The sequence below is a fragment of the Pieris napi genome, chromosome 21 (genome assembly GCF_905475465.1).
Source record: "Pieris napi chromosome 21, ilPieNapi1.2, whole genome shotgun sequence".
NCBI lineage: Eukaryota > Metazoa > Arthropoda > Insecta > Lepidoptera > Pieridae > Pieris > Pieris napi.
The window spans coordinates 5,582,251-5,606,916 of NC_062254.1; the positions used below are offsets into that span (position 1 = coordinate 5,582,251).

General features: G+C 33.4%; 1 protein-coding gene across 13 annotated transcripts in view; it reads left to right on the top strand.

Moving 5' to 3' along the window:
• LOC125060291 (protein lap4) overlaps window positions 1-24,666 on the top strand; it is a 101,086-nt gene that overhangs the window by 4,677 nt on the left and 71,743 nt on the right. For all 13 annotated transcript variants that reach the window (XM_047665122.1, XM_047665123.1, XM_047665128.1 and 10 more), the window contains exon 3: window positions 22,842-23,010. In XM_047665122.1, the coding sequence (XP_047521078.1) occupies window positions 22,842-23,010 (169 nt within the window). The remainder of the gene's footprint in view (window positions 1-22,841; window positions 23,011-24,666) is intronic.

Below are 24,666 nucleotides of genomic sequence, written 5' to 3' on the forward strand. Positions count from 1 at the left end.
ATTACAATTTACAACAGAATGAATAACGCCACTTATTCAGTTTATAGTAGTGGGTTCATCAATTTAAAAATGTATAGCACCTATAGGGTCCCTTATCCGCATAAGGTGAAAGTCTCTAATAAGTAATTATTAAGTTAAATTAGCTGCCACCGCGAATTTCGTTTCGCCGTAATATATGATTTTTTACTTCTACTATTTTAATTTTTTCTCTACATAAAAATCTCGGAGTTCAATGAATAAGTAAATAAAAACTCTCGAATTGGTAACACCGCCTTCGAGTTTTGAGCTTAGCAACATATTTTGGGATTTATTTTTAATTTAATGTAGAATTGAACTTTCATTATTTTCTTATGAATTCTGTAAGAGTTTTCTTTTATGTTCAGCATTATATGTTTAATAATAGATTGTATTTACTGTAGAAAATTGTATTAGCTGTTAAATAACAACCAAAAATGAAATAAATAAAGCGTCATTTATTTGAGGACGGAATGTATGCATGTAAACATTATTAAACGGATTATAATAAAATTTTACAGAGTACAAATTAGTTCTCGTAGTAAATTTGTGAGATAAACTTTCGGATAGTCTTTAGTTTCAGTATACAGTTTCTAGCTAAAAAAATTTTATTTGTAAATTTTAGCCTAATCTTTGGTTTACAAATTCTGTGGTTTTCACAGAGGTACAGAACTGAATTTTACCGAATACCAACACGAATCTTGAGTGCGAATGACAGATTCTGAAAGCTAGCTAGCTAAAGTTAAAAAGTAAAACAATATTTTTTATATGTATGTATCCTTGCGGCAAGAATACCGATGTTCGGCGCTTACGTTTCATTTCTTCCCTTTTATTTTGTTTACCAGATTTTATATAAAGGTGTTTATCTATATCTATAAATTGATGCCATAGTAGGTATTTGATGTTAGTTGCTTTTCTAATTTACTACAATAAAAGTTATACTTGTAAATATTGGAACAATTTACGCATTACAAAATGTTTAAATATTGAAAGATGTTTCTTTTTTATCAGAAGTTCATGTTCAAGTTGTTTTGATTTGATTTCGGTTGTTTCTTTGTAAATTTTTCAAGTGAGGTGTATAAATTCACTTCTAATACTTTGAATTCCTATTTGTGCCCTGAAAATATTTTTTGTCAGTTTAAAACTTTTATCCTTCTTAAGAAGCTGAATATATAGTTATGTTGTATATCTGGCATGTGTAGATTCGATATGTACATATATTTTGAATCGTATACTTTATTACATGATAGGATTACAGATTCTCAATGAAATGAGCTGATTGAATTTATATCGTTCGGAATTATTGGCTTATCAGTTACCAAGTTTTATTGGTGTTAAATATATAAGTTGTGATGATGAATGAATGTAGTGAATGTGACTGAAAATTGTCCTAAAAATTCCTTACAAAAAATGCGTTTTTATTAAAAATTTGTTATGTAATAGCTTTTACAAATCCTTACCTAAAATCGACAGGAATTCCAATGAAAAAAATTACACAAGAAAACAAATATAATGCATTAAGTATGAACAACAAGCTAAAGAATTTTACAATAAAAAAAAATGAACTAACTGCTATAGGCACTAACAAATTACAGAACTTTTGTCAGTTCACTCAACGGATGATAAAAAAGGTCTGTTAACCTATGTTATTCGTAATTTTCATGTTAGTCCTAATAGACCACAAGCCCATGAACAAAAAATACATGTGAAATGACCCAACCTGAATTACGCTTAGAAGGCTGTTACTATATCTGAAAATAGCTCTGAGCACTATGCCGTCATTTCTGAGCGGTACATGTGAGTACGTGAGTGAATGGACTTTCTCAAGTACAATGGGGGAATTTCGACTAATTATTAATGTACGGCTTTGTTATAAGTGTATAGATGATTAAAAATAAATGTCGAAAAACCTAGTGCCGTACAAAAGTGATGGTGCCGGAAGTCGGTGCAAATTTTTAATTCGACGACAGTTGCAGAAGCAATATAGGTCATTTATTACTGTACGGCATTTGTGTGATTCCTTTTGGACACATATACAGATACTTTACCCGTAAACGCCGTACATATTTCCAGCGGAGCGGTTGAAAGCCAAGGGTCGGAACCCTACCCCTACACCCATATACCCTAAGGTCATTGTAAAATGTACGGCAACATGTTCAAAATATTATTTAACACGGACAATAATGTTTTATAATTATGCCGTCCAAATATTATAGTTAATATTTGTGTAATTAAATATTTATCGAAATTTCAGGATTTATCAAGTTCTTACTGCTGTAAGATCAGAGAATAATGTACGGCAACTTGTTTTTTTACATAATGTTACTAAATATTACCGTTGTACATTATAGCCGTTCATTATAAATGGTAACAAATAAAAATATTATGATAAAAAATATATGAAATTTCCGAAATTTAGATGACTTTTCAAATGCTCCTAGAGTAATATGGGGAGTAATATTTTCAAAGATTATTGTTATTTTATATGTAACAAATATAAATAAACAAAAAAAACCAGATGCCGTACATTTTACTCCAGATTATTCTTTACAGCTGATAAAAACTTCGACGACGTTTGAGGTGTCCCTTAAGGTCATTAATAACTGTACATATCTGAGTATACTACCATAAGGCTGTAAAGTATATTTACAGCCTTATCGTACCAGCAGAGAGAGGTAAAGGAAAAATATTTTTAACAAAAATAAAAATATAATACAGGGCGTCCCAAAGTTATGAGACATGAAGGGAAAGTACCTTAAATATCGCAGATAGGGTATTTTACTAAAAGAAGACTTTATGTTATTTTTAAAAGTTAGTAATTCTGCATTCAAAGATTTTTTAAAAACTACTTGCCTCATCTGGAAATCGAACCGGCTTAAATTAAAAAAAAAACACCCCTACTTTTATGATGCCAATCGAAAGAATGGCCAAAACCTAATAACTTTGCTAAATTAACAGACTCGTAGGGGATTTTTTTAGGCCGAATACGATAGATAATGTTTTTAATTTGATTAAAAAGATATATTCACGCTGTTACTTTCTTTTAAAATACTATGTTACTTAAGAAGAGTTATTAGTTTTTGGCCATTCTTTCGATTGGCATCATAAAAGTAGGGGTGTTTTTTTTTACATTTAAGTCGGTTCGATTCCCAGACGAGGCAAGTAATTTTTTAAAAATCTTTGAATGCAGAATTAATAACTTTTAAAAATAACATAAAGTCTTCTTTTAGTAAAATACCCTATCTACGATATTTAAGGTACTTTACCTTCATTTCCCATAACTTTGGGACGCCCTGTATTGGTAGGCGGTGGTAGCGGACTATCGAAAGTGTACGGCATTTATCTTTTATTGAAGATTGTCTAAAGTATTAATAACCTGTGTTATTGCCGTACAGATAAAAGTCACCGGAAAATGACTCTTTTCTGAGGAAAGTATTTTACCCCATACACCTATGTGTTCCACAAAAAATGTACGGCATGCTGGAAAATGTTATCTATTTGTGAAATACTCTCAAGATCATTTAATTTTATGTTGTTTCATATCATCATCACTTATATGCTAATCAGAGATATGTTGCGACCCTTGGCTTTCGACCACTCCGCTGGGAATATGTACGGCGTTTACGGGTAAAGTATCTGTATATGTGTCCAAAAGGAATCACACAAATGCCGTACAGTAATAAATGACCTATATTGCTTCTGCAACTGTCGTCGAATTAAAAATTTGCACCGACTTCCGGCACCATCACTTTTGTACGGCACTAGGTTTTTCGACATTTATTTTTAATCATCTATACACTTATAACAAAGCCGTACATTAATAATTAGTCGAAATTCCCCCATTGTACCTGAGAAAGTCCATTCACTCATGTACTCACATGTACCGCTCAGAAATGACGGCATAGTGCTCAGAGCTATTTTCAGATATAGTAACAGCCTTCTAAGCGTAATTCAGGTTGGGTCATTTCACAGGTATTTTTTGTTCATGGGCTTGTGGTCTATAACGGTAGGCACATGAAGTAACGGCGGACGATGTCGCCTGACGTACGACGTATTGAAGCTAAGGCACTGTAGTACTAGCGAATTACTGTCCTTGCCATGTAACAATTTTATTAAGTACATCACAAGCGCGAATTCACGACGAAAATGTGTTTGTACCAATGAAGGCAACCTTTTGTCTTGTTTTACATTAGACCTTTTCTGCACGGAATCTTTTATTAATACACAGCGTTGACGTTTTCGGCAATGATTTGAAGTGTCGAATATTGTTTAACAAACAGCTGCACTGCTGATTTAACTGTTATAATCGTTGAATGCGAGTTATCCCGTTATTGTTCAAATAAAATATATTCGCTATGGAGATAAACATAATGCAATTGCATAGTTATTGCGTGGTACGTTACGAGTACCGTTTTAATGCGATGAAATGGGCTAAGTTTTGAGATTAAATTCTAAGATACATAATAATAAATTGCGATTAGGTACTTGAGTTTGTGATATTAAAGTTTTATTTAATTAGTAATAGCTAGATAAAATATTAGTAGTCTTTGGTTGGTAAATTTGAATAATAAAAGCAACAATAAAATGTTTTATGCAAAACTTATTGCACAGGGTGTGTCAAATTGTAAGTCTATCCAAAAGTAAAATCAAGATTACGTTGCGTACGACAGGTTTTTGAGAATTTTTCACACTATAGATTAAGACCTACTTTGAAGTAAATTCATAATGGTTATTACTAACATATATTGTATAGACACTATATACTTTTGACTCATGGCAAATTGTAGCTATATGCCCGCCTCGATATTTAAACACTCCTAGACGGCATGTTTTACTGAAAATCCCTGCTATCTACCCACATAATAAATGCTACTACACTTTGCGCAGCCTTCGTATGTGTACAGTTGTTTGTATTACTGTTTTTAAAATGTCTTTGAATTACTTTGTTAAAAAAGACCCATACTGTCGCTAATTTAATGTTTTCTTATATATTAATGTACATACAGAAGACTATAATATGTATTGTGATTCAAAGTATTATTACGTTGTAATGGTAATGTTACCTTTCAAGCTGGAAGGTTATACGTGTTGTAATTGGTGTAATTTTCATCGGATGCGCAAAGTTCACGGTGTCTGGTTGTCACCAATAGGTACTACCAACGAGCCGTGTTGCCTGGTTACTTCCGTTTGTTCCCCTTTTTAGAATAAATAACCGGTTAAACAACGCTATAATTAATTCAGGTTTTATCAGCACAACCTCGATGGCTAGAAGTCTTTCATAGTCCGCTTCTCTAGGTTCTTTTGCGAACTGGCGAGCTGTGGAATCAAATTCCAGTCTTTTGACCTCTAAACTTAAAACGTAGGTACCTAGTCTTAAAGGCCGGCAACGCATTCTAAAATGGGTATCCATAGGTTGCGGCAGCCTTTTATGGCCTTTATATTATAAAAAAAATACAATTTTCTTAAAATCTGTGTGATACTTCTTACTTTCATCTCATATATTATGGATTCTTTATTACTTTATTTATATCTTCATTCAGTGGCACTATAACCCCAAACGGTTTTTGATTAGGCCTGATGTTATAAATTATTTAGTAACTACTAAAATAGGTTACGATTGATAACGTTCTGAATTAAACAGAAAATATGAAAGGACAATAATTTTAAAGAAAACTATATATACCTAAGTACGGATAGAACCCTTATCTTATGTGCAAAGTTTTCCAAGGGACAGGGAGCAGGTTGTAGGATAAAAAGGCCCCCCAAGAATAGATAACAATAGATAAGCTTGATAAGATTGACCTAAATAGTTGCGTAGTATGGATAACTAACTTGAATAAAAAAAATTAACTGACTTCTTATAACCGTCGACTGGAAAGGTTAAAAATACCTATATCATAGATAAAATTCCCAGAAATTACATGGATCTCGAAAACGGCTGACTTAAATTAAACTTAGATTGTTCCCAAGTTGGAATTTACATGATATAAATCTTGATACGACTTTTAGATTAAGTAATTTGTAGACAAACATACATACAGCAGCATACATCTCTTTAAGCCTAAAAAGGCGAAACTTTTAAAGAAAGTCGAATTATAAAGGTATTTTGTTATTTTGCAAAGTCCGTGTCGATATGAATCTTGTAGTGTTCATTCAAATCTACTATTATGAGTGTATTCAATTCAATAAATGAATGGATTGATGTAATGTTTCGCATAGGGATAGTGGAAAGGTCGGGAAGTGACTTGATCATTTACAAATTATTAAGAAATATTTAATTTTGTATATATTTCGCAGCCAACTCGCTTAATTAGCCGTTCAATTAACAGCCTAGACGTTTAACTAGAGGCCTGAAAGATGTTCAGCCAGTTGATCAAACAGCTAGGCAAATCACTTGGATCGATGACGCTTCATTACTTGCCTAGCCTGTTGACTGTGAATTTAAATTTAATTCCACTTTCTGCCGTCAATATGGCGTCGGCAAACCACAACTTTGGTGTTTTCCAAAGTGTCATAAAATACATAAAGTACAATGAAAGAGTGTAGTGATAATAATGATGTGAATTTGACTCAAGCAATTTAATTTTATAAGAAATAATTTTTATATGATATGTTTCATCTTCTTTATTTCTGCCAAATAATGACTCTATCGTACGAATGGCCGAATCATTAGCCAGCCAGTTTATTAAATGTTGTAACAAACGCTACGGCTGAATATCTTTCAGGCTTTAAATTGAACGGCTAATTAAGCTTGTTGTCTGCGACATATACACCAATTACAATCAGTGTTGCGTAATGAAAAATGAAATTCCTATTTTTAATTCCATTTCCCGGGGTCTTCTGTATACAAGTTTTCTTTACATAACAAAGTTGCTGCCTACCCTTGCTGCTTTGATATGCGACAGAGATGTGATTTAAGAGCAGTAAACTTTGTAAAACATTAGTGATCTATTCGTTACGTTTGTAAAAGTGGTTTGAATAACTTGTTTGTGTGGTTCGATGGCTATGGCTTATTCGGCTATTGAACCTGACCGCATTGTCCTCGGCTCCCACGCGACTTCATCTCATTGCACATCTTTCCCATACTTTTTAATGAATTTTGCATTACATTTCTGATTGCAGCTACTTTTCCCACTTAAGATTTTGTTTCTTTTTTTTAAATAAATGAGTCTTGTTTCCACAATTGGTGGCAAAATAATCTCAAAATGGCTTTATAGCATTACAACATTTATTTCAAAGTATGTTAACATTAATGAAAATATTGATATACATATTACAAACTTCCTACAAACCGCTATTATTATGTTTCTATTTAGTTCAAGTTTTTACTGTTACCTTGTGTTCTTTTCCCTTGTTAGTTTGAATTTTTTATGTTCTAATATAATTGAAGTGTATATGTGTAAAATTTGTGACGTCATATTTTCTTGTGTCTTTTAGGCAAGCATATAAATAAATGTCTAGTTGGGTTGCTCGGAGACCTTGATTGCATTCGCTCGTAGCAGTTAGAAATACCAAATGTTTGCATTAATATTATTTTGCTTTGAATTTAATATAAGAATATTAAATCAGAGATTAAAGTTTTCTTAAAAGAGCAGTGTTGGCCTAGTAGCTTCAGCGTGCGACTAATGCCTGGTTCGATTCCCAGCTGTTAACCAATAGACTCTCTGTCCATGTGCGCATGTAACATTCGATAACGGTGAAGGAAAGCATCGTGAGGATACCGAGTTGCCTTAGACTCAATAGCGTGTAAATAAAAGTCGATAGCGTGTGTCAGGCACAGGAGGCTGATCACCTAGTTGCCTATTAGATTGACAAACAATCATGAAACAGATACAGAGATCTGAGGCCTAGATCTAAGAAGATGTAGTGCCACTGGTTTTTGTTTTTACGTTTTTTTTCCTATACCTTAAGCACACCTCGCTAACAATTCTAGTAGTTAATTTTATCAATTTAATCTCATACAAACTAATAAAAGTGTTTGTAATTATTATCTTAGTTCTAATTCAATTTCGAGCTTTCGCAGCGAGAGAAAATTATTATTAGTTTAAACTTACGTCATTGAAGGCACGCTTCAATATTGTTAAGATATTGAGCTCCATACTACCTAATAGGCCACCAGACAGTGAGATCATTTGGGACCGGTTCGGTTATTAGTATAGTATTTTGATGGGCTAATTAATTGCCATATCGTTTATTTAAATATACGTTTATGTACTTGATTTTAACTTTAAAAATGTATATTTATAACTAGCCCCCGCGAACTTAGTTTCGTCTTAATATGATGTTTTTTACTTAGTCTACCTTTTTAGTACAAAATTAGAATATTTTGCTATGCTACCCCAAACTGTTCGCTTTCCGGAATGAAAACCTAAGTACTAAATGAACTTTTATATATTTTTCAAATTTTTCTTCAGAAAATCTTTCTCAGTGTTCAAGGAATCAATTAAACAAAATAATACTGGAATTGGTCCAGTCTTCGATTATTCAATTTAGCAATATACTGTGCGATTTTTAATATATCTTTATATATATTAATTATCTTTTGCGTTTTTTATCACAGAGTTTTGTATGGAAAATGAGTGTCACCCAACTTTGAGATTTGCTTTTATAAGATGGTGGCCATCCAATTAGTCAATACTTAAACGATTATAGGAACTATTATGTTAAATCTAATATAAGTAAAATAAACTATTAAAATCTTTATCATTTCGAACCCCTTAAAGTTGGTAAAATCGTTTTATGAGTAATAACTTCTTAATGACAGCATTAAAACTTGCGACTAAGTATTAAATTCAAACGTCGTAAATGGTGACATTGCTGTTAACATACAGCTATATCTAATGCCTTTTCTTATCGTACTGTAACATAGTATGTAGGTAGGGGAAAAAAACATCTCTTACTTTATATGTGGAGCATTGTTAGCCAGGTGGTTTCAACGCACGGTCGCAGGTTTGAATATGTGCACCAATGGAGTTTCTTTGTGCGCATTTAACGTACGATGAACGAAAACATCGTAAGGAAAGGGCATGCACAGAAGACTGATTACCTAGTTGTCTATTAGAATAAAATGATCACGCAACAGAAATCTGACGCTTTGACCGCGAAGGTTGTAACGCGACTGGTTTCTTTACTTTATTTTATATATTATAATCCTCTTATTGTATAATACAAAAATAGTATTCAGTTTAACCAGGTTTTGCGAAGATTTATTAAAATAAATAAAAAAATAAATTAGTGGCGCTACAACCTTTGTAGGTCTTGGCCTCAGATTTCTGTACGTGTTTCATGATCATTTGTTAATCTAATCGGCAAGTAGGTGATCAGCCTCCTATGCCTGACGCACGCCGTCGACTTTTTGGGTCTAAGGCAAGGCGGTTTCCTCACGATGTTTTCCTTCACCGTTCGAGCGAATGTAAAACGCGCACATAGAAAGAAAAGCCATTTGTGCACAGCCGGGGATCGAACCTACGACCTCAGGGATGAGTCGCACGCTGGAGCCACTTCTCCAACACTGCTCTTGCAAAGATTTATTAACTTGTATAAAAGCGTTATTTTTTATTAGTTTATATTTCTATGCGATAAGCATGCAGCAAGCAGTACAAATGTATAGCTAGTCTCACTATAATGACCGTAAGTAGGTGCTGATTGGTGCCGTTTACTTTTTGATTGATATAGCGTTAGACCAGCATCAAGTTGGGGCCTTTTTTTACATGGATTTGAGAAAAGCCTTATTCGTGAATCTAAATATTTTGTCTTTCTGTCAAATTGTGCTTGTACTATGACGAATAGAAACAGATGAGCACTTTAGTTAAAACAGTGATTTTCCTCTGATAATTTTTTTACTAATAAAATGTATAAATCTAGTATTAAATCTACGAGTATTTGGCTTTTGTTCGTTTTTTCTTGAATAATGTTAAAATATGTGCTTTTGTGATTATTATATGCTTTTTATATCTAAATACTATATTTGTATACTACTAGCTGACCCGGTGAACTTCGTGCCGCCGACACGCAATGAATGTCGTGTTACAGATTAACTGAACTTAATTTATGATTTTATGAAAGTAATACAATAAACGCATGTAAATATTTTTTTTTATTACTGATACTCTACATTTAAAAAATCTAAAATACACAATCCCAGTATTGTGGATATTTCTTGTTTATTAGAAACGATTATTTGAATACCTTAAAGAGTTTACCGTCTCGACGGTATGAACGTTAAATGTTTGACAGTTACAAACCCAATAAAAGTATGTGTAGGCTTTTTAAATAATTTTTCTAATGTTTTAATACCTTAGTAATTGGCACAAACACGCCTTTGTGTTCGCTGCTATCAAATAAAATAAATACCTTTTATAAATGGCACCTTATTTGATATTTTCATGCACAGCTCAGACAATACAAGTAATATTATTCGCAAAAGCCACAGCAATTGCATTATGCAATCCAACAAAAGCATCTGACCTGCATTCAAGTAAATGTTAAAAAGTTTACGAAAGCCTCGATCCATTGTTATTCGTAACCCTCTTTTGAATTACACATTCATTCTCAAATCAAGTTTTTATCGCGATTCCTTTAATTCTACAGTTGATGTTTTTAACTTCCGGTTTTACTTATTCTCTCACATTTACGTCTGATCAGTATAAGGTACAGTTAAGTAAGGTACAGTACAAAGCTAACTAAAACTTGTTTGACTGCAGAAAATCATAATTGATAGTATTTTTGCTTCATTCTTTATTGAAGTTTCAACATCTTACTCACGTTTTAAGATCTTGATTATAAATAAAAACAATATGAAAAGTACAGACAATATTTAAGTATGCATTAACTTGTCACGAGTATAATAAAAATAAATCGTGTTAAATGATCAACGGTAATTTTATAACTGTTATGTAAACTTATTCGCGTATAGTAGCGCCTTGAACAACCTTCATTTGACAACGTGGTCATCATTGATAAATAAAATTAAAGTCACATCTATAGACTATATAACAGTTTTACTTAGTTTCGATCTACACTAAAATTGTTGCGAATGGTTGGTGTTTGCGCGTGCTTGCAAAAGAAGAATGACAATTATTGTCGATTTTGACTTTGACACACGAACCGGAAATGGTAGTTAGTGTCCCGGCGTAACGGTGGAAGCATACACAGTATTTGGATTTTTTTGACAATTATTAAGGATCCTGCGCTTGTAGTAGGATCACCGTTGATGGTGAGTGCCAGTCTTAGTGTGATCGATACCTGGATTCGTCTTTTACTATACTGACACACGGCTGCCAAACCAGCGCATATTGTAACCAGGGAGTATCCTGAATATAGTTTCCGGCTACCCAAGCCCCCACAATTGGTTTCTTTGTATAATTCATGGGTCCATGATGCATATTTAAGAATCCGATGTGGCATGATTCTGTATAAAAACACAAAAGACATATTTAGGTTAAGTTATGTACCCAAATCGATGAAGTACACGCTCTACATATAAACTGTACAATAGAAATATATAGGAGGGTTAAAACAACAGCTAAAGAAAAGAGCTCCAAGTCGCCATTCGCCACGTATTTGTAATATACAAAGGAATTCTGATAATATCACAAGACCAAAGTTAAAACAGTTTATAATGTCGCAAAATGTATTGATATTAATTTGTATCCTGCTCGCGGCTTCAGTCCATTAACGTGCTCGATGGGTCGTCACAATCCACTTGTGGAGCCTTTGTATTCGCAACTGATCTAATGGGATTCCCTAATGGACAACCAGCCGCCAACTTTTAATTTTCTTTTATTTTCACCTCGCCATCCGATGTAGTAAACGAAATGTAATAATATCACTGTGAGAACGCAGACGATGTATTCTTGTGGGAAATTGTCAATGGATATTCAGAGGTTATTGTTCGAATATATACTAGCGGACTCGACGAATGTTATCTTATACACTTATGTCTTAAATAAAATAAAAACATCTAACTGTAAATGTAAACCATTCTCGAATCCACTTGATCGGTCTAGCCGTTTAGTTTATTCACAAACGGAATATTAAATATTCTATCTATTCTATATATAAATTTTATACAGGGTGGCCAAGAAGTCGTGGATCACACGCAAATAGGAGATAGATGAGGTCATCAGCTGCAAAAAATTGTTCTACGGGAGGGCTCTCAGCTCAACCCCTGCAGAGTTATAATTTATTTTGCGTTTTATAAGAAAATTGTCTTTTTTTACTAATTCTTATTAAAATTCGAAAAAATCTACATCCTGTATCTTTTTCATAATATTCTGCCTGTATATATCACTTACATCTTTGACCTCCTTAATATATTTTAAACCGCCTAAATATATTTATACCTAATATTTTATACCTTATTACAGTGTTAGCCAGAAAACAGATGTGGGTAAAGGCTAAAAGTATAAGATTATACATAAAACGTTTTTAGAATCCCAAATTTGTCGTACGTAAACAAATTATGTTGTTCAGTGGATATTAATTTCCTTATATTTCCTGTGGAGCTCCGGGCTGAGCCTCACGGATATTACGGCCCGGATTGAGGGTTGGGTCTTAATCACGTATCAAAGCGGTTGCTATATTTTGACCTATATTAACAACAGCTTTTATATAGGTTTATTTGATTCACCGTTAACGTATGAAGTATATTATAGGCTAGCCGGGCCTAGTGAGAATATTGAAAAGGGCGAAATTTGTGTTAGTGCACGTTAGTCTTAAGTGCTAAACAGTGGTTAGTGACAAAATAGAACACAAGAACAGAAGCTACGCCCTTGACTTGCGAATTGGTAGTTAATGTTAATTTAGAATCAATTTAACATCTTTTCTGTTGACGTTCATAAGTGCGCTTGTTTACCTATATGAATAAAGATATTTTGAGTTTGTAACATTAGGATAAGAAGCGGGTAAGAAGAACTGGCAAGAAACCTTCCGCCACTCTTTTTAATCGCCAAGTACAGTACAAGTACATCTTACACGATGTCTCAGTGAAGAGAATATGACGTGTTTACTAAAAAAGCTAATACTGTAAAGTGGTTTTTTGTATACAAGGCGAAAGTGAAAGAAGTGAAGGCTAAAGTAAAGTTGAAGTTGTGTTTTTCAGTTATTTGTTGTAGTCTACAACTAGATGCTAGATTTGAAATTCAGTGCAATCTTCCTCATAGATATCAAGATGTGGGAGAATCGGTAGGTACTAGAGACGTGTCCCGGTAGAATGCGACAGCGACCCCGGAGCCTCTGTAACGTGGCTTTGTCGGAACTACTCGAGGTGGTTTTAGTGAGTATTGCTCACCCAGTCTCTGAATAGCAGAGATTTTGGCGTGGGTCGAGTCCCACATACCCCTGTTCAGGGGATGCGCAAATGCATTTCCACCTCGGATATTAAAAAAAAAATAAAAAAAAAGGTACTACGAGACGTGTGCGGCGTGCCAATATCGCAAAAAATCCCATTGTACGGTAGTTCTTCAAAGAAATCTTCGTTTTCAAAGAATTTAGTTTTGGTGTATACACCATCTGGTTATAACCAGACACGTTATTTTCCAGATTCTTCTTATATCTACACTGTATGCAGTGACATAACTTAGTAAAAGGTTTTTACACTTTGCAACATGCCGAACCGGTTTTATAGGACGGGGTTATGTGAAGCATGTTTATAAATTAGATATATATATATATATACAAACATATACAATCATACAATTGGAAATTGTAATACTTTGTACCAGTACGGACATTTACGGTGTTATAAACATGAGTCAAAGTTGAAGAATATTATTTTGAGAAACTAGATTTTAAAGAATGTTTATCTTAATTATTTTAAGATTCTTCGTCTGGAGTGCAAAAAGTTATGCAAAATTTAAAACGAAAAATTAAGAATGTTTGCAGACACTAATGCATCGTTGCTTCTAAAAATTGTTATTAGCTAGGAAACATAATCGTATTTTGTGATGCGATTTCTGTATTAAACCGCAATTCGAATACCGGGGTCTTTATCAGAGATTCTTTGGTTTTTGAAGTTTTTGATGCATCATACTTGTTGAGGACATGATTAACGACTGTACATCATGTAGTACCGGTAACTAGTAAATGCAATATAATTATCCTGTAATGATTGTTTGTTCATGGCTATAGTGCTTCCTTTATATATGCGAATATATAAGTTGTAGGCCATTACTGTACCTAGTAGTTGATATAAACAGCTCCTTAGAAAAGCGAACTTTCACATTTTAGCCTCACTAAATATGTTGGCTATACATTTGTTTTATTGTTATTGATTTTATTTTACTTTTTCTTCTTAAATTAACGAGGTGATCAGCCTTCTGCGCCTGATACACGCCGTCGACTTTTTGGGTCTAAGGCATGCCGGTTTCCTCACGATGTTTTTCTTCACCGTACGAGGAAGTGGTTAATGCGCGCGTAGTAAGAAATCCATTGGTGTACAGTATCGTAGTGTATCATATTTGTCGTGGACTATGGTTTTTTTTATATTGACGAAAGATGGATCCCAATGTTATTCCATGTTGATCTTTTTAGCCGATGTATGTGGGTATAATAAATATTTAAAATGATCATAGACTATAATTATTCTATACGCACGGAATCGCGTTAATAAAGCTATTATATTAAGAAATGTGTGCGGAATAGATAATTAATTAGCTTAATAGCTATTGAACGAGGAATTAGCTGTGTAAGAACTCATTAGGTCTAGTGTATAGGTATATAGAATTAAAGAATGCTGGTGCTTTGTAATGCAGCTGAATTGGAACTACCTGAAGTGATTTTAGTATGTTTTTCTGATATGTAGATAATCTGGTGTGGGTCGAGCCTATATATCTTCGGGAGCGAGAAATGTGCTCTAGCATCTTCACTTGCAATTTAAAATTACGTCGAAAAGCCCATAGTAAGACCGTATGTCATTACTCTAACAAAAACGCTGGCCTATTTTAAAAGCGGAAGTTTCAATAAACGTTTTCAAAGCTCGTGAATGCCATAGCCGCAGGCTTCCTCTGAATAGTCATTCACCCTACACTTATGCACTTAAACCGTTACCATACCGCGCCCAAAATAGCTAAACACTAACGATTTTACGTGTTTAAAAATTACATAAATAAACGAACCGCTAAACATTCTCCAGGTGAAATAAACATTTTATATTTTAATAGTTCTACGTAAATAGATAAGAATAGACATAATCTCTATGCGATTTTTTTTAGTCTACCGCGTTTTACATACACTGTTAATTTTTACTATAATTATTATTACATTCTTTCGGCTGAGGCGTAAACTAACTGTTGTGGTCTCTGGCACAATGACTAGCGCTGTGGAACATAATGCGAAGGCTAGTTACAACCATAACACACACACATTACACACTTGGAATGTACCTTATTCTTTAATTAGATATTTTTATGATTATTATTATTTTGTGTTTCGTTAGTAAGTGTATGTCTATGTGTTTTCTGTGCTTTATGGTTATTATACCAGCTTGATAATTTCTTATGACTTAAGCGAATCCGAACTAATTGTGATAAACTTCAGAGTTTTTTTTTTTAAAGACAATTCACACCAATTGATCTAATCCCATGCTAAGCTGGTGAAGCTTGTGTTATGGGTACTAGGCAACGGATATACATACATATTATAGATAGATAGACATATAAATACATATTTAAACGCCCAAGACCTAAGCACAACACTAAATGCTCATCACATCGATTTTCGTCTCAGCCGGGGATCGAACCCGGGTCCCATGGATTCGCAGTCAGGGGTACTAACTACTAGACCAATGAGTCGTTAAATTTGCATGTTAGTATGTAGCCTAGTTTAGCATGCATGCATTTAGGTTATCACTTACGTAAGCCTATCTCAGGGGTGAATCGAGAAATTACCATAGTCAGGAAACATCGCAAGGCCCTAACTACGACCTACTTATTGCGATCGATGCAACTTCAGTGAAATATTATGGAATGCATGTTCTTGACAAATGATTGATGATGTCATGTTGGAATGTTGGTACCGGAAACTAAACCTACCGTTAGTGAGAAATTAGAAATCCAGTTAGTTGACGAATTATACTGTTAATAATTCCTACACTTTTACAATTTAAAGGTATATTACTACTTTGGTAATAAAAAACTAAGTGTTATTCATTGTATTTCATTAAGGCGTGTATATGTTTTTATAACAGCATGAAAAGAATTAACAGCTAAAAACTGATTTTATTTCTTTGTATTGTATTTTATTAATCAAATTCGAATAGTACTATTTTGTACACAAACAAAATGTTTTAGTTATCAAAATAATTCCATATAGATTTGAAGTCCAAACATTTTATTAAAATTGGATAGAAAGTATGTACACAGCTGTGCATAGATTAATAATGTTTTATTATTTCGTTAATTTCCAATGACATACGGAATTAGAAGAAAACATTGAATATCTATTTTAGACATAGGTTTACCTATATACGCTAATCTAGAACAATTGTTTTTAAACGTAAATGAGTCACGCTACAATGATTTGTAACAAAAAAATTGGATTAGGTGAGGTTAGTTAACGGGCTATTAAAATAACGGGTTGTGAACTAAAAATATACGAGAACATTAAATACCGGTGCTTTGAAATAAATTGTATAGACGCCCTTGAATAATGCAATTTATTAAAATGTCATCAGTTGGGTTGGTCAGTGTATTAGAATGAATAATCGAATAAAATAGCAATTTTTTTGTTTCGACTTCATTTATATTGGCAGGATAGGTTAAATTTAAATTACTCTAGCATGTCTTTTATTATAAAAGCTGCACTTGAAACAATAAAATAGACTTGTTCTAATGGAAAGAGATGTATAATTGTATAGGACGACAAAAGATGGATAGATGACGTAATAGACCCGTACTAGCGGGGAAATACTGGATGAATGTTGGTTAGGACAAAGAGAAATGGAAAAATATGGAATAGGCTTTTACCCTAAAAGGGGCCATACAAATACTAAAAAAACTACGCACAAATATATAGCACCTATACTAAGTCATGTAATCTAAGCAATTATTGTATGGATTCATTAGAAATTATTCAAAAAAATATTACTTCTATCAATTCATTCAAATCGAAGCTAAGTGAATATGTTAGACAAAATTACTTTTAAATTAATTTCTTGTAATTACTTTTAATTCATATTTCTTTGGTTACTTTTAAGTTTATTGCATGTACGGCTATCTTTTATAGTGATTATTTTAAGAACAACTACAATTTTATGTTAATCTAAAGTATTATTCTCATGTAAGAGATTTTTTTTGTCTTTTTGAGAAATAAAGTCTTTAAACCAAAAAAAAAAGCTTTAATAATAACTCTTGTACGTCATAAACGTATTTTAAACACTTCATAAATAATAAAAAATGCAATGGAAGTTGAAATAAGGATTATCCTCATACAGGGCAGTTATGCCTCCGCTAGGTAAGACATAGCGGTAAGGATACTTAGCCTCTCTATTTGCCTCTGAATGGTATGTAATGGTACATACATCACATAAAAGTACATTTAAAGTATAAGTTTTACCATGCTTGGATAATTTCTTCGGAAATGTTTGTGTGAACTATATAGACATAGACATAACATTTATTACTAACAAAAACACACACACATTAACACACAAAATAATGAAATAAAAAAATATAATGAGAGATAAAAATTTTTTTAAATATATTTTTTTTAAAAAAATATTTTTCCTTTTCCCATTCGGTTCGTTTCAAGTTTGAAATGCGTGTGTACTGTGGTTGTAATTGGCCCTGGCTCAGCATTATGCTGAGGAGCAGAATCTTCCACAGCGCTGGTCATTCTGCCAGAGACCACAGCAGCTAGTTTGCGAGTCCGCAAAAAAGGAAAGGAAAAGAATGTAATAATACTTAGCAGAAAATAATAATAATATTAGCAAAAGTTAGCAGTGTAAGTAATGAAGTATGTGCCACAAGATTGATATCCTTAATAGTCTTATTTTCATCGCGTTTCAATTGAAGTAATTGAAGCCAATGTCGCTATGGTGTTTCAATATATTTAACTGTATTTAATAATAATTACTTCAGATGATATCAATATGTAGTTTTAGTTAATAAGCCAAGTTTGTTTTTGTTAGCGTCGCAACCCCTCTACCCCTAATTTTATGTTAGTTATAAGCTCATATTTTAAACCATTAGATTCAGTTGTTACCCAGCATCAAACAAAGAGTTTTATTTAAACATCTCCATACAAAAAACCGCCACCAAACTTAATTAGAGTTCGGCCGAATTTGCTTTACTAGTATTGGTTAGTAAACAAAACAAAAAAAGTTTTATAGTGGGACAGCATACTAGTGTTTTAAGATATGCGTGTTCTTTATAACCAACACATTCAGGATACCATTGATACCATACACGGTACATCATGGATGCCTTTTCCAAATGATGGCGTTAAAACCGTCAGTTCATGTCTCGGCACCACATTGTAGAACCTCGGCAAGCCCACCAATTAGCATTTAAGTCAAGGATCATAGTAAATTCTCTAGGGAAATCTGTAAATTGTAAACTCTTCATAAATAATAAAAAATACAACGGAAATGGAAATATTTTCATAAAATTTTACTGAAAATTTAACTTAAATTACCACTTCATTTTAATCGGATCATTAGATACTGATTTATAGGTCACTGCGTTAACAAAAATAAAATTTTCAATATAATATAAACCTTCTTGAAAAGATAAATGGCGAACCAAATTTAAATGGTATGTAGTTGATATAAATCTATTGTTTAATCCACGATTATAAATCGGCGAGGTGCGTAATTCAGAAACAAATGCTAAAATGTTTAACAAGTGTTACAATAAACATATAGAGTTAGCCGGGTAGGTCCAGGTCTATTGCTAACCCGAGGGATTTGGTCCCGACCGACAGGAAAATTTAGAATTGTCACCGAAATAATATTTAAACAGACACACAAATACGAAAATGTATGGCAAGCCTAAGGCTTAGAATCATTATTCACTTTAACATTTGTATGTTATTTAACTTCTGTGCATTCGATTGTGGTAGTAACGGGATTGTGTCCAATATTAGATAACAATGGCCGTACGTAGGAATGTTTATTAAATAGTCTGGTTAGGGTGACCTTGCTCCAATACTCTATAGTTACGATCAACATCTTTAAACGTTAAATTACAGTATTACGAAATGTAATCATACCTTACTTCATCAATATAATATGGATATTTATTTATTAAGTTAATATTATAAACGAAATTACGGTATAGGTAGACTTTATTTTCGTTTCTTACTACTTTTTAAATTGTTTGAGGTCCCACTGTAGCTACTTTTCTTAAACGTCTCCTTCGTTGATTAGATTTTAGCTTTTAGCTAAGGACGCGTAATAATACGATAAAGAACATGATTATAATAAAATTCGGTTTTATAAAAGTGACTCAATGCTCAAGGGACTCAAGGCAGACCTTCTTCTGCAGACCAGGTTTACATCACCTTGTGTGATAACAAAAAAATAACATGTGTGTGTACTTATGTACTCGCGTTAGAAGTAAGTGGCGTAACAGGATAAAAATCTTTTCAAAATTTTTATCTTTCGCTTTATTATATGTTTGTAGAAAAAACTACCCTAACTATAGAAAAATAGGTATTTAATACAATGAAAGTTTTATTATAACGCATTATCTAGTTAAATACAGTTTATTCAAATATTACAAAAAAATATTTCTACGTAATTAAAGAATGAGACATTTTTTATTTTAAAATGTTGACTATGCTAACTTCTGGGTGTCGGCGTTTTGTGATGGTGTGCGGGTGTCTGTTTTTTGTGACGGTGTGCCCGCGCATCGTCAAAATTTACTCTCATAATTTTTCCCTAACGCGCCAAAAGAAGTATAACTTCAAAAAATCTATTTAAAATACTATGCAATAAAATACTATGGTATTTACGCTATATGTGTGTCAATTAAGGCTGGTTGACCTTCAGTGGCCCTTGCAATTCAAAGAATTTCAACCTAAGCTTTTATACAATTCAATTAAGCCAACATCGTTTAGGTTAGTCTTAAACTTTTTCAGATTCTGTGATAATCAATTGCTCTCTCAACGTTTTATGAATTCGTAATCTCGGACGAGTTTTGGAAGACTTTGGAAGACTTTAAATGATTTATGGTAAATTTACGTTGAGACTTTGAAGATTCGGTTTGTTTCACGAATATGTACAATTGACAAGGTATTTTATATGAAAAGCGAAAGTAAAAACGCGAAACAATTATTTGTGTAGTATATAACAACTGTATATATAGAGCTTATGTTATGTTTATGGATATGATATGGATATTTGATTAAACAATAACTTATCGGACATAAATCTATAGAGCAGGTGAATTTGAGTAAGCTATTTTATTTAAAACCTTTGTTATCTATGTTCTACTTATTTAAATATTTAAGTGATACAAATATAGCTTATCGTCGCTATTTCATTAAAACAACGGATCAAAAATATTACAGGTGCATTAATTTTTAAAAGGCCGGCAACGCATTCGCGAGCCCTCTGGCATACGGTGGCGGCGGTATCAGGCGAACCCCTACCCGTTTGCACACTGTTCTATATAAAATATTATTTACCTGTGGCAACTGTGGAATTTGTGCCATACAAACATAAGCAAGACATAAAACGAAATTCAAATTTGATAAGTTTTAACTCAATTCTCTCACACAGTTTAGTTTCTCCCGCGAACGCTTGTTGGGTATTTTCCCCACCCAAACTATTCCTGTGTAGAGCATGTTATATGTTTCGAGAATTCATAGCTTACAGCACTTTTATTTAATTTTAATCACTGTAATTTCAAATTGAGGTTGCCGTAATGAGTAGTTCACGAATACAATGTCCCCAAATATGGTTTCTCAATGCTTTTCAAGTTATGAAATCATCGTTTTTGACCTACTCTACCTTTCTGAATAGTTCTGAAGGGCACACTTATTTTTGACGCAATTTTTTTAAACAATTTTTAACGCAACTTATTTATCTTGACAATTTAAGACGATGTAGCTTTTGTATATAAAAATTATTAACCAGTCACCGTATTGTGTGCCGTCAAAACTCCATTACGTTGAAAAAAAATTACACAAATACGTAATCGTTTAAATTACATGCTTAAAGGTTGTTTTTAAGAATAATCGTATAAAGTTCAATTACGCCACAATGGGGCATCGGACAGACACATGACATGAAGGTATCTTCACCTAACGGGAGTTATGTAACCTAACTTTAGTTACGTTACATTTTCGGTAATAATTAGAAACGTAACCCAAATCATCGTACACTTAAAGCCAATCTTGAGCCTTTGACCTACAACGCACTAGCGGCTGGCCGCAATGCGGCGTGCCGCTGCGGCAGGCCGCACATCGATTATTATGTACATGAAACCGCACGATAACAACGCACTGACTTGCGGTCAACCGTCAACCGCTCCGGTTGATCTGGAGCTGCGGCGAGCCGCACCGGTTGAATGATGCGGCGCGCCTCGTCCCCTCCACGCACTCGGCGCGGTTAGCCGTCCTACCTACGTCATCACATATAATTATTTAACAAATGTAAACAAAATATTGTAAACCTATTTTAAAAGAGTAAAAAAAAAAAAAAATATGTTTATTATGGAACATAAGATACATGTATCACTTATTCCACGTCATTAAATTTGAATTTGTAATATTTCAAGAAGCACTGACGAGTGACGATTGCGGCAGACCGCAATAGGACCGCAATAGGGACGGTTAGCCGGAATACGGCATGCCGCTACGGCGGACCGTATATACCGCGGCCTGCCGCAGCGGCACACCGCATTGCGGTGTAAAATTGTATTTTAAAATTCTTGTCTCCGATAATGTCCAATAACATAAGTGTCATTTAGATTAATTATTAACCCTTAGATAAGCCAAGTTTGTTTTTGTTAGCGTCGCAACCCCTCTATCCCTCATTTTGTGTTAGTTATAAGACCATATTTTAAACCATTAAAGTCAGCTGTTGTTACCCAGCTTCAAACAAAGAGTTTTATTTAAAATATCTCCATACAAAAAACCGCCACCGAACATAATTCGGCACTTCACTTTTAACTGATATATTTCTAATAATTCAACCTAATTAATAACAATTGTGTATTGGACAAGACAAAATTCATATGGTCGCCTCGCAAACAGGAAAATAGCAAATCTTTTAAAACCACGCAAGTCTGTAATAGTTTTACGATTATATTACGATGTATGGAATAATAGTATGATTGGTGCCAAATAGCTTTACAATGTGGCTGCAGTGTACTCATATCGGTTTTCAAGGAAACCGTAAAGTATATTTTTTCCCGATCTATGACGCTCGTAATGCTAGCAAACTAGTGTTATTTTTGTATTAAAAAGAAAGAATACATTGTCTTGTAAGATTATATGGTAGCAGCATCTCAGTTATTTTTGAATATTATTATTATCTTTATATATTTTTTTCTTTTCTATGATTTTTCACGTCGTTTTATTTGAAAGCGTAAAATCCATTGAATTAGCGACGCAACTTTACTTTTGCCTCTAAGCATTTTTAATTAATTATTAATTAATGAGGTAAACTTAACATCTGGTGTATAAAGTATATTTTTTTTAACTATTGCATATTTTAAAATAATCGTACTAATGATTCTAAGCTGCAAAGAAAAGAAAATCCTAGAGTTATATAAAAGTTAAATTATCTTATTACTCTATTTAAAAAAAAGATTCATCTATTGACATCTCATGAACGTTCAACATTATTTTATTTTAATGTAAAATAAAACATTTTTCAGACATTCCCGACATACCAGAAGACATCAAGAAACTCCGTTCTCTTCAGATCGCGGACTTCAGTAGCAACCCGATACCACGGCTGCCAGCTGGATTCAGCCAGCTACGGTCGCTCACAGTTCTTGGTCTCAATGATATGTCGCTCACCAGCCTACCAAGCGACTTTGGCAGGTAAGATTAAATTGCTTGGTGAATTGATAAGGTTCATAGAAACAAATTGTTTGCAAATTAATTCCCTATAATTATCCTTTCCACTATCTGTTTAGGCTAGCACCGAGTAGTATAATTTATTTGCATTATTATGTTTGAGGTTTTAAAGTACTATTATTACCACAAACCTAGAAAAATAATTAAACACATACAATACATGTAGTTAAATCTCATTAAACCTATACGGATAATGATTGTCATCGAAGTTAATATTCATAGCATATAGCGGGTTTTTTCTCTGTTATTGCAGAAACTCGGTCAAACAATGTTTATAGCTGGTAAACCATATTTCATTAAATGACAGCTTAATAAAGCTCTACAAATAGAAATGAAAGCGAAAGTTCCGTGGAAAGTTACTGCCCTGAGCGACTTTTTGTTGTGAACTCTTCTGAGCTCTGTACAATGGCTTGTAAAGTATTATCGTCTAACGGTCTTGCTTCAAAGAAGGCTTTGTTTATTTTTAAATTCATAAGGCCAAAAGTTTCGAGGTTTTATAACTTAAGATTACTTACATATTCTGTATTGTAAAACTTATTTCGCTAATACGAATTTAATATTACAATTTATGCAGTCAAAATTCGTATAAGAACATTTAAACGTTATGACCCCACATACCATCACAGTTATCTTATCTTAATATATATAAATTACGTGTCACGTTGTGTGTCCGCTATGGACTCCTAAACTACCGAACCGATATCAATCAAATTTGCACACCGTGTGTAGTTTAATCTAACTTAAAAGATAGGATAGCTTACATCTAAATTTATACCCACAATATTATTTTATTGCAAATTATTTGTTTATTATGTGACACAATTCTAACAGATGGCGCTGTATTGAAAGTACCAACGTTTCACATAAGCTACAATTTAATTGCATAACCACCAAAAAAGGATGGTGGTGTTCTCCTACCGTTTCCCTTGAATAGTTTACTACTATGTAATATAACAAAAACCTTAGCCACAGCAACGCTTGGCCGGTCTGCTAGTATATTTTATATAGAGACTCTTAATTATTAAATTTAAATGAACCTTATAAACATATAATAACCCTACAGTTTTAACACTCACTCCGCTGGTTCTTGACCAAAATCCAGCAATCCCTGTCCTACGCCATCTTCCGTCCATTAGGTACTTATATCGTATATACAATACTGTTATACCAGTGTTAATGTACGGCTGTGAGGGAAGGGAGGACGTATGTTGGACTGGTGTTGGTAGCCCGGCCCAAATGCGAATACAAGGCCTATCGGCCACGTTAGGTGGGGCACTCTAAAGTGTGTGGTCCAAGATCGGGCGATGTCGGAAGCTTACCTGAGCTGTTCTAGTGGTCAAAGACTAGAGGTCGGCCTAGGTACAGAGGGAAGTGAGGACCTGCTGTAGGGGAAAACCAGCAAATTGTGCTGCGATGAAAAGATTAGTGATTTAGTTAATGATTTTATGAAGAGTAGAGCAGTGACTGACCATTGACTAACCCAACATAGAACCACATAAGGTCATGTACGAATTGCAATGGTATTCAGGACACTTTGTCATTGTTCAAAGTATAAAATGTCCCATTCATTAAACCCATCAACCGCAATTCTATATACAAACAATTTTAAGCTCTATTTGT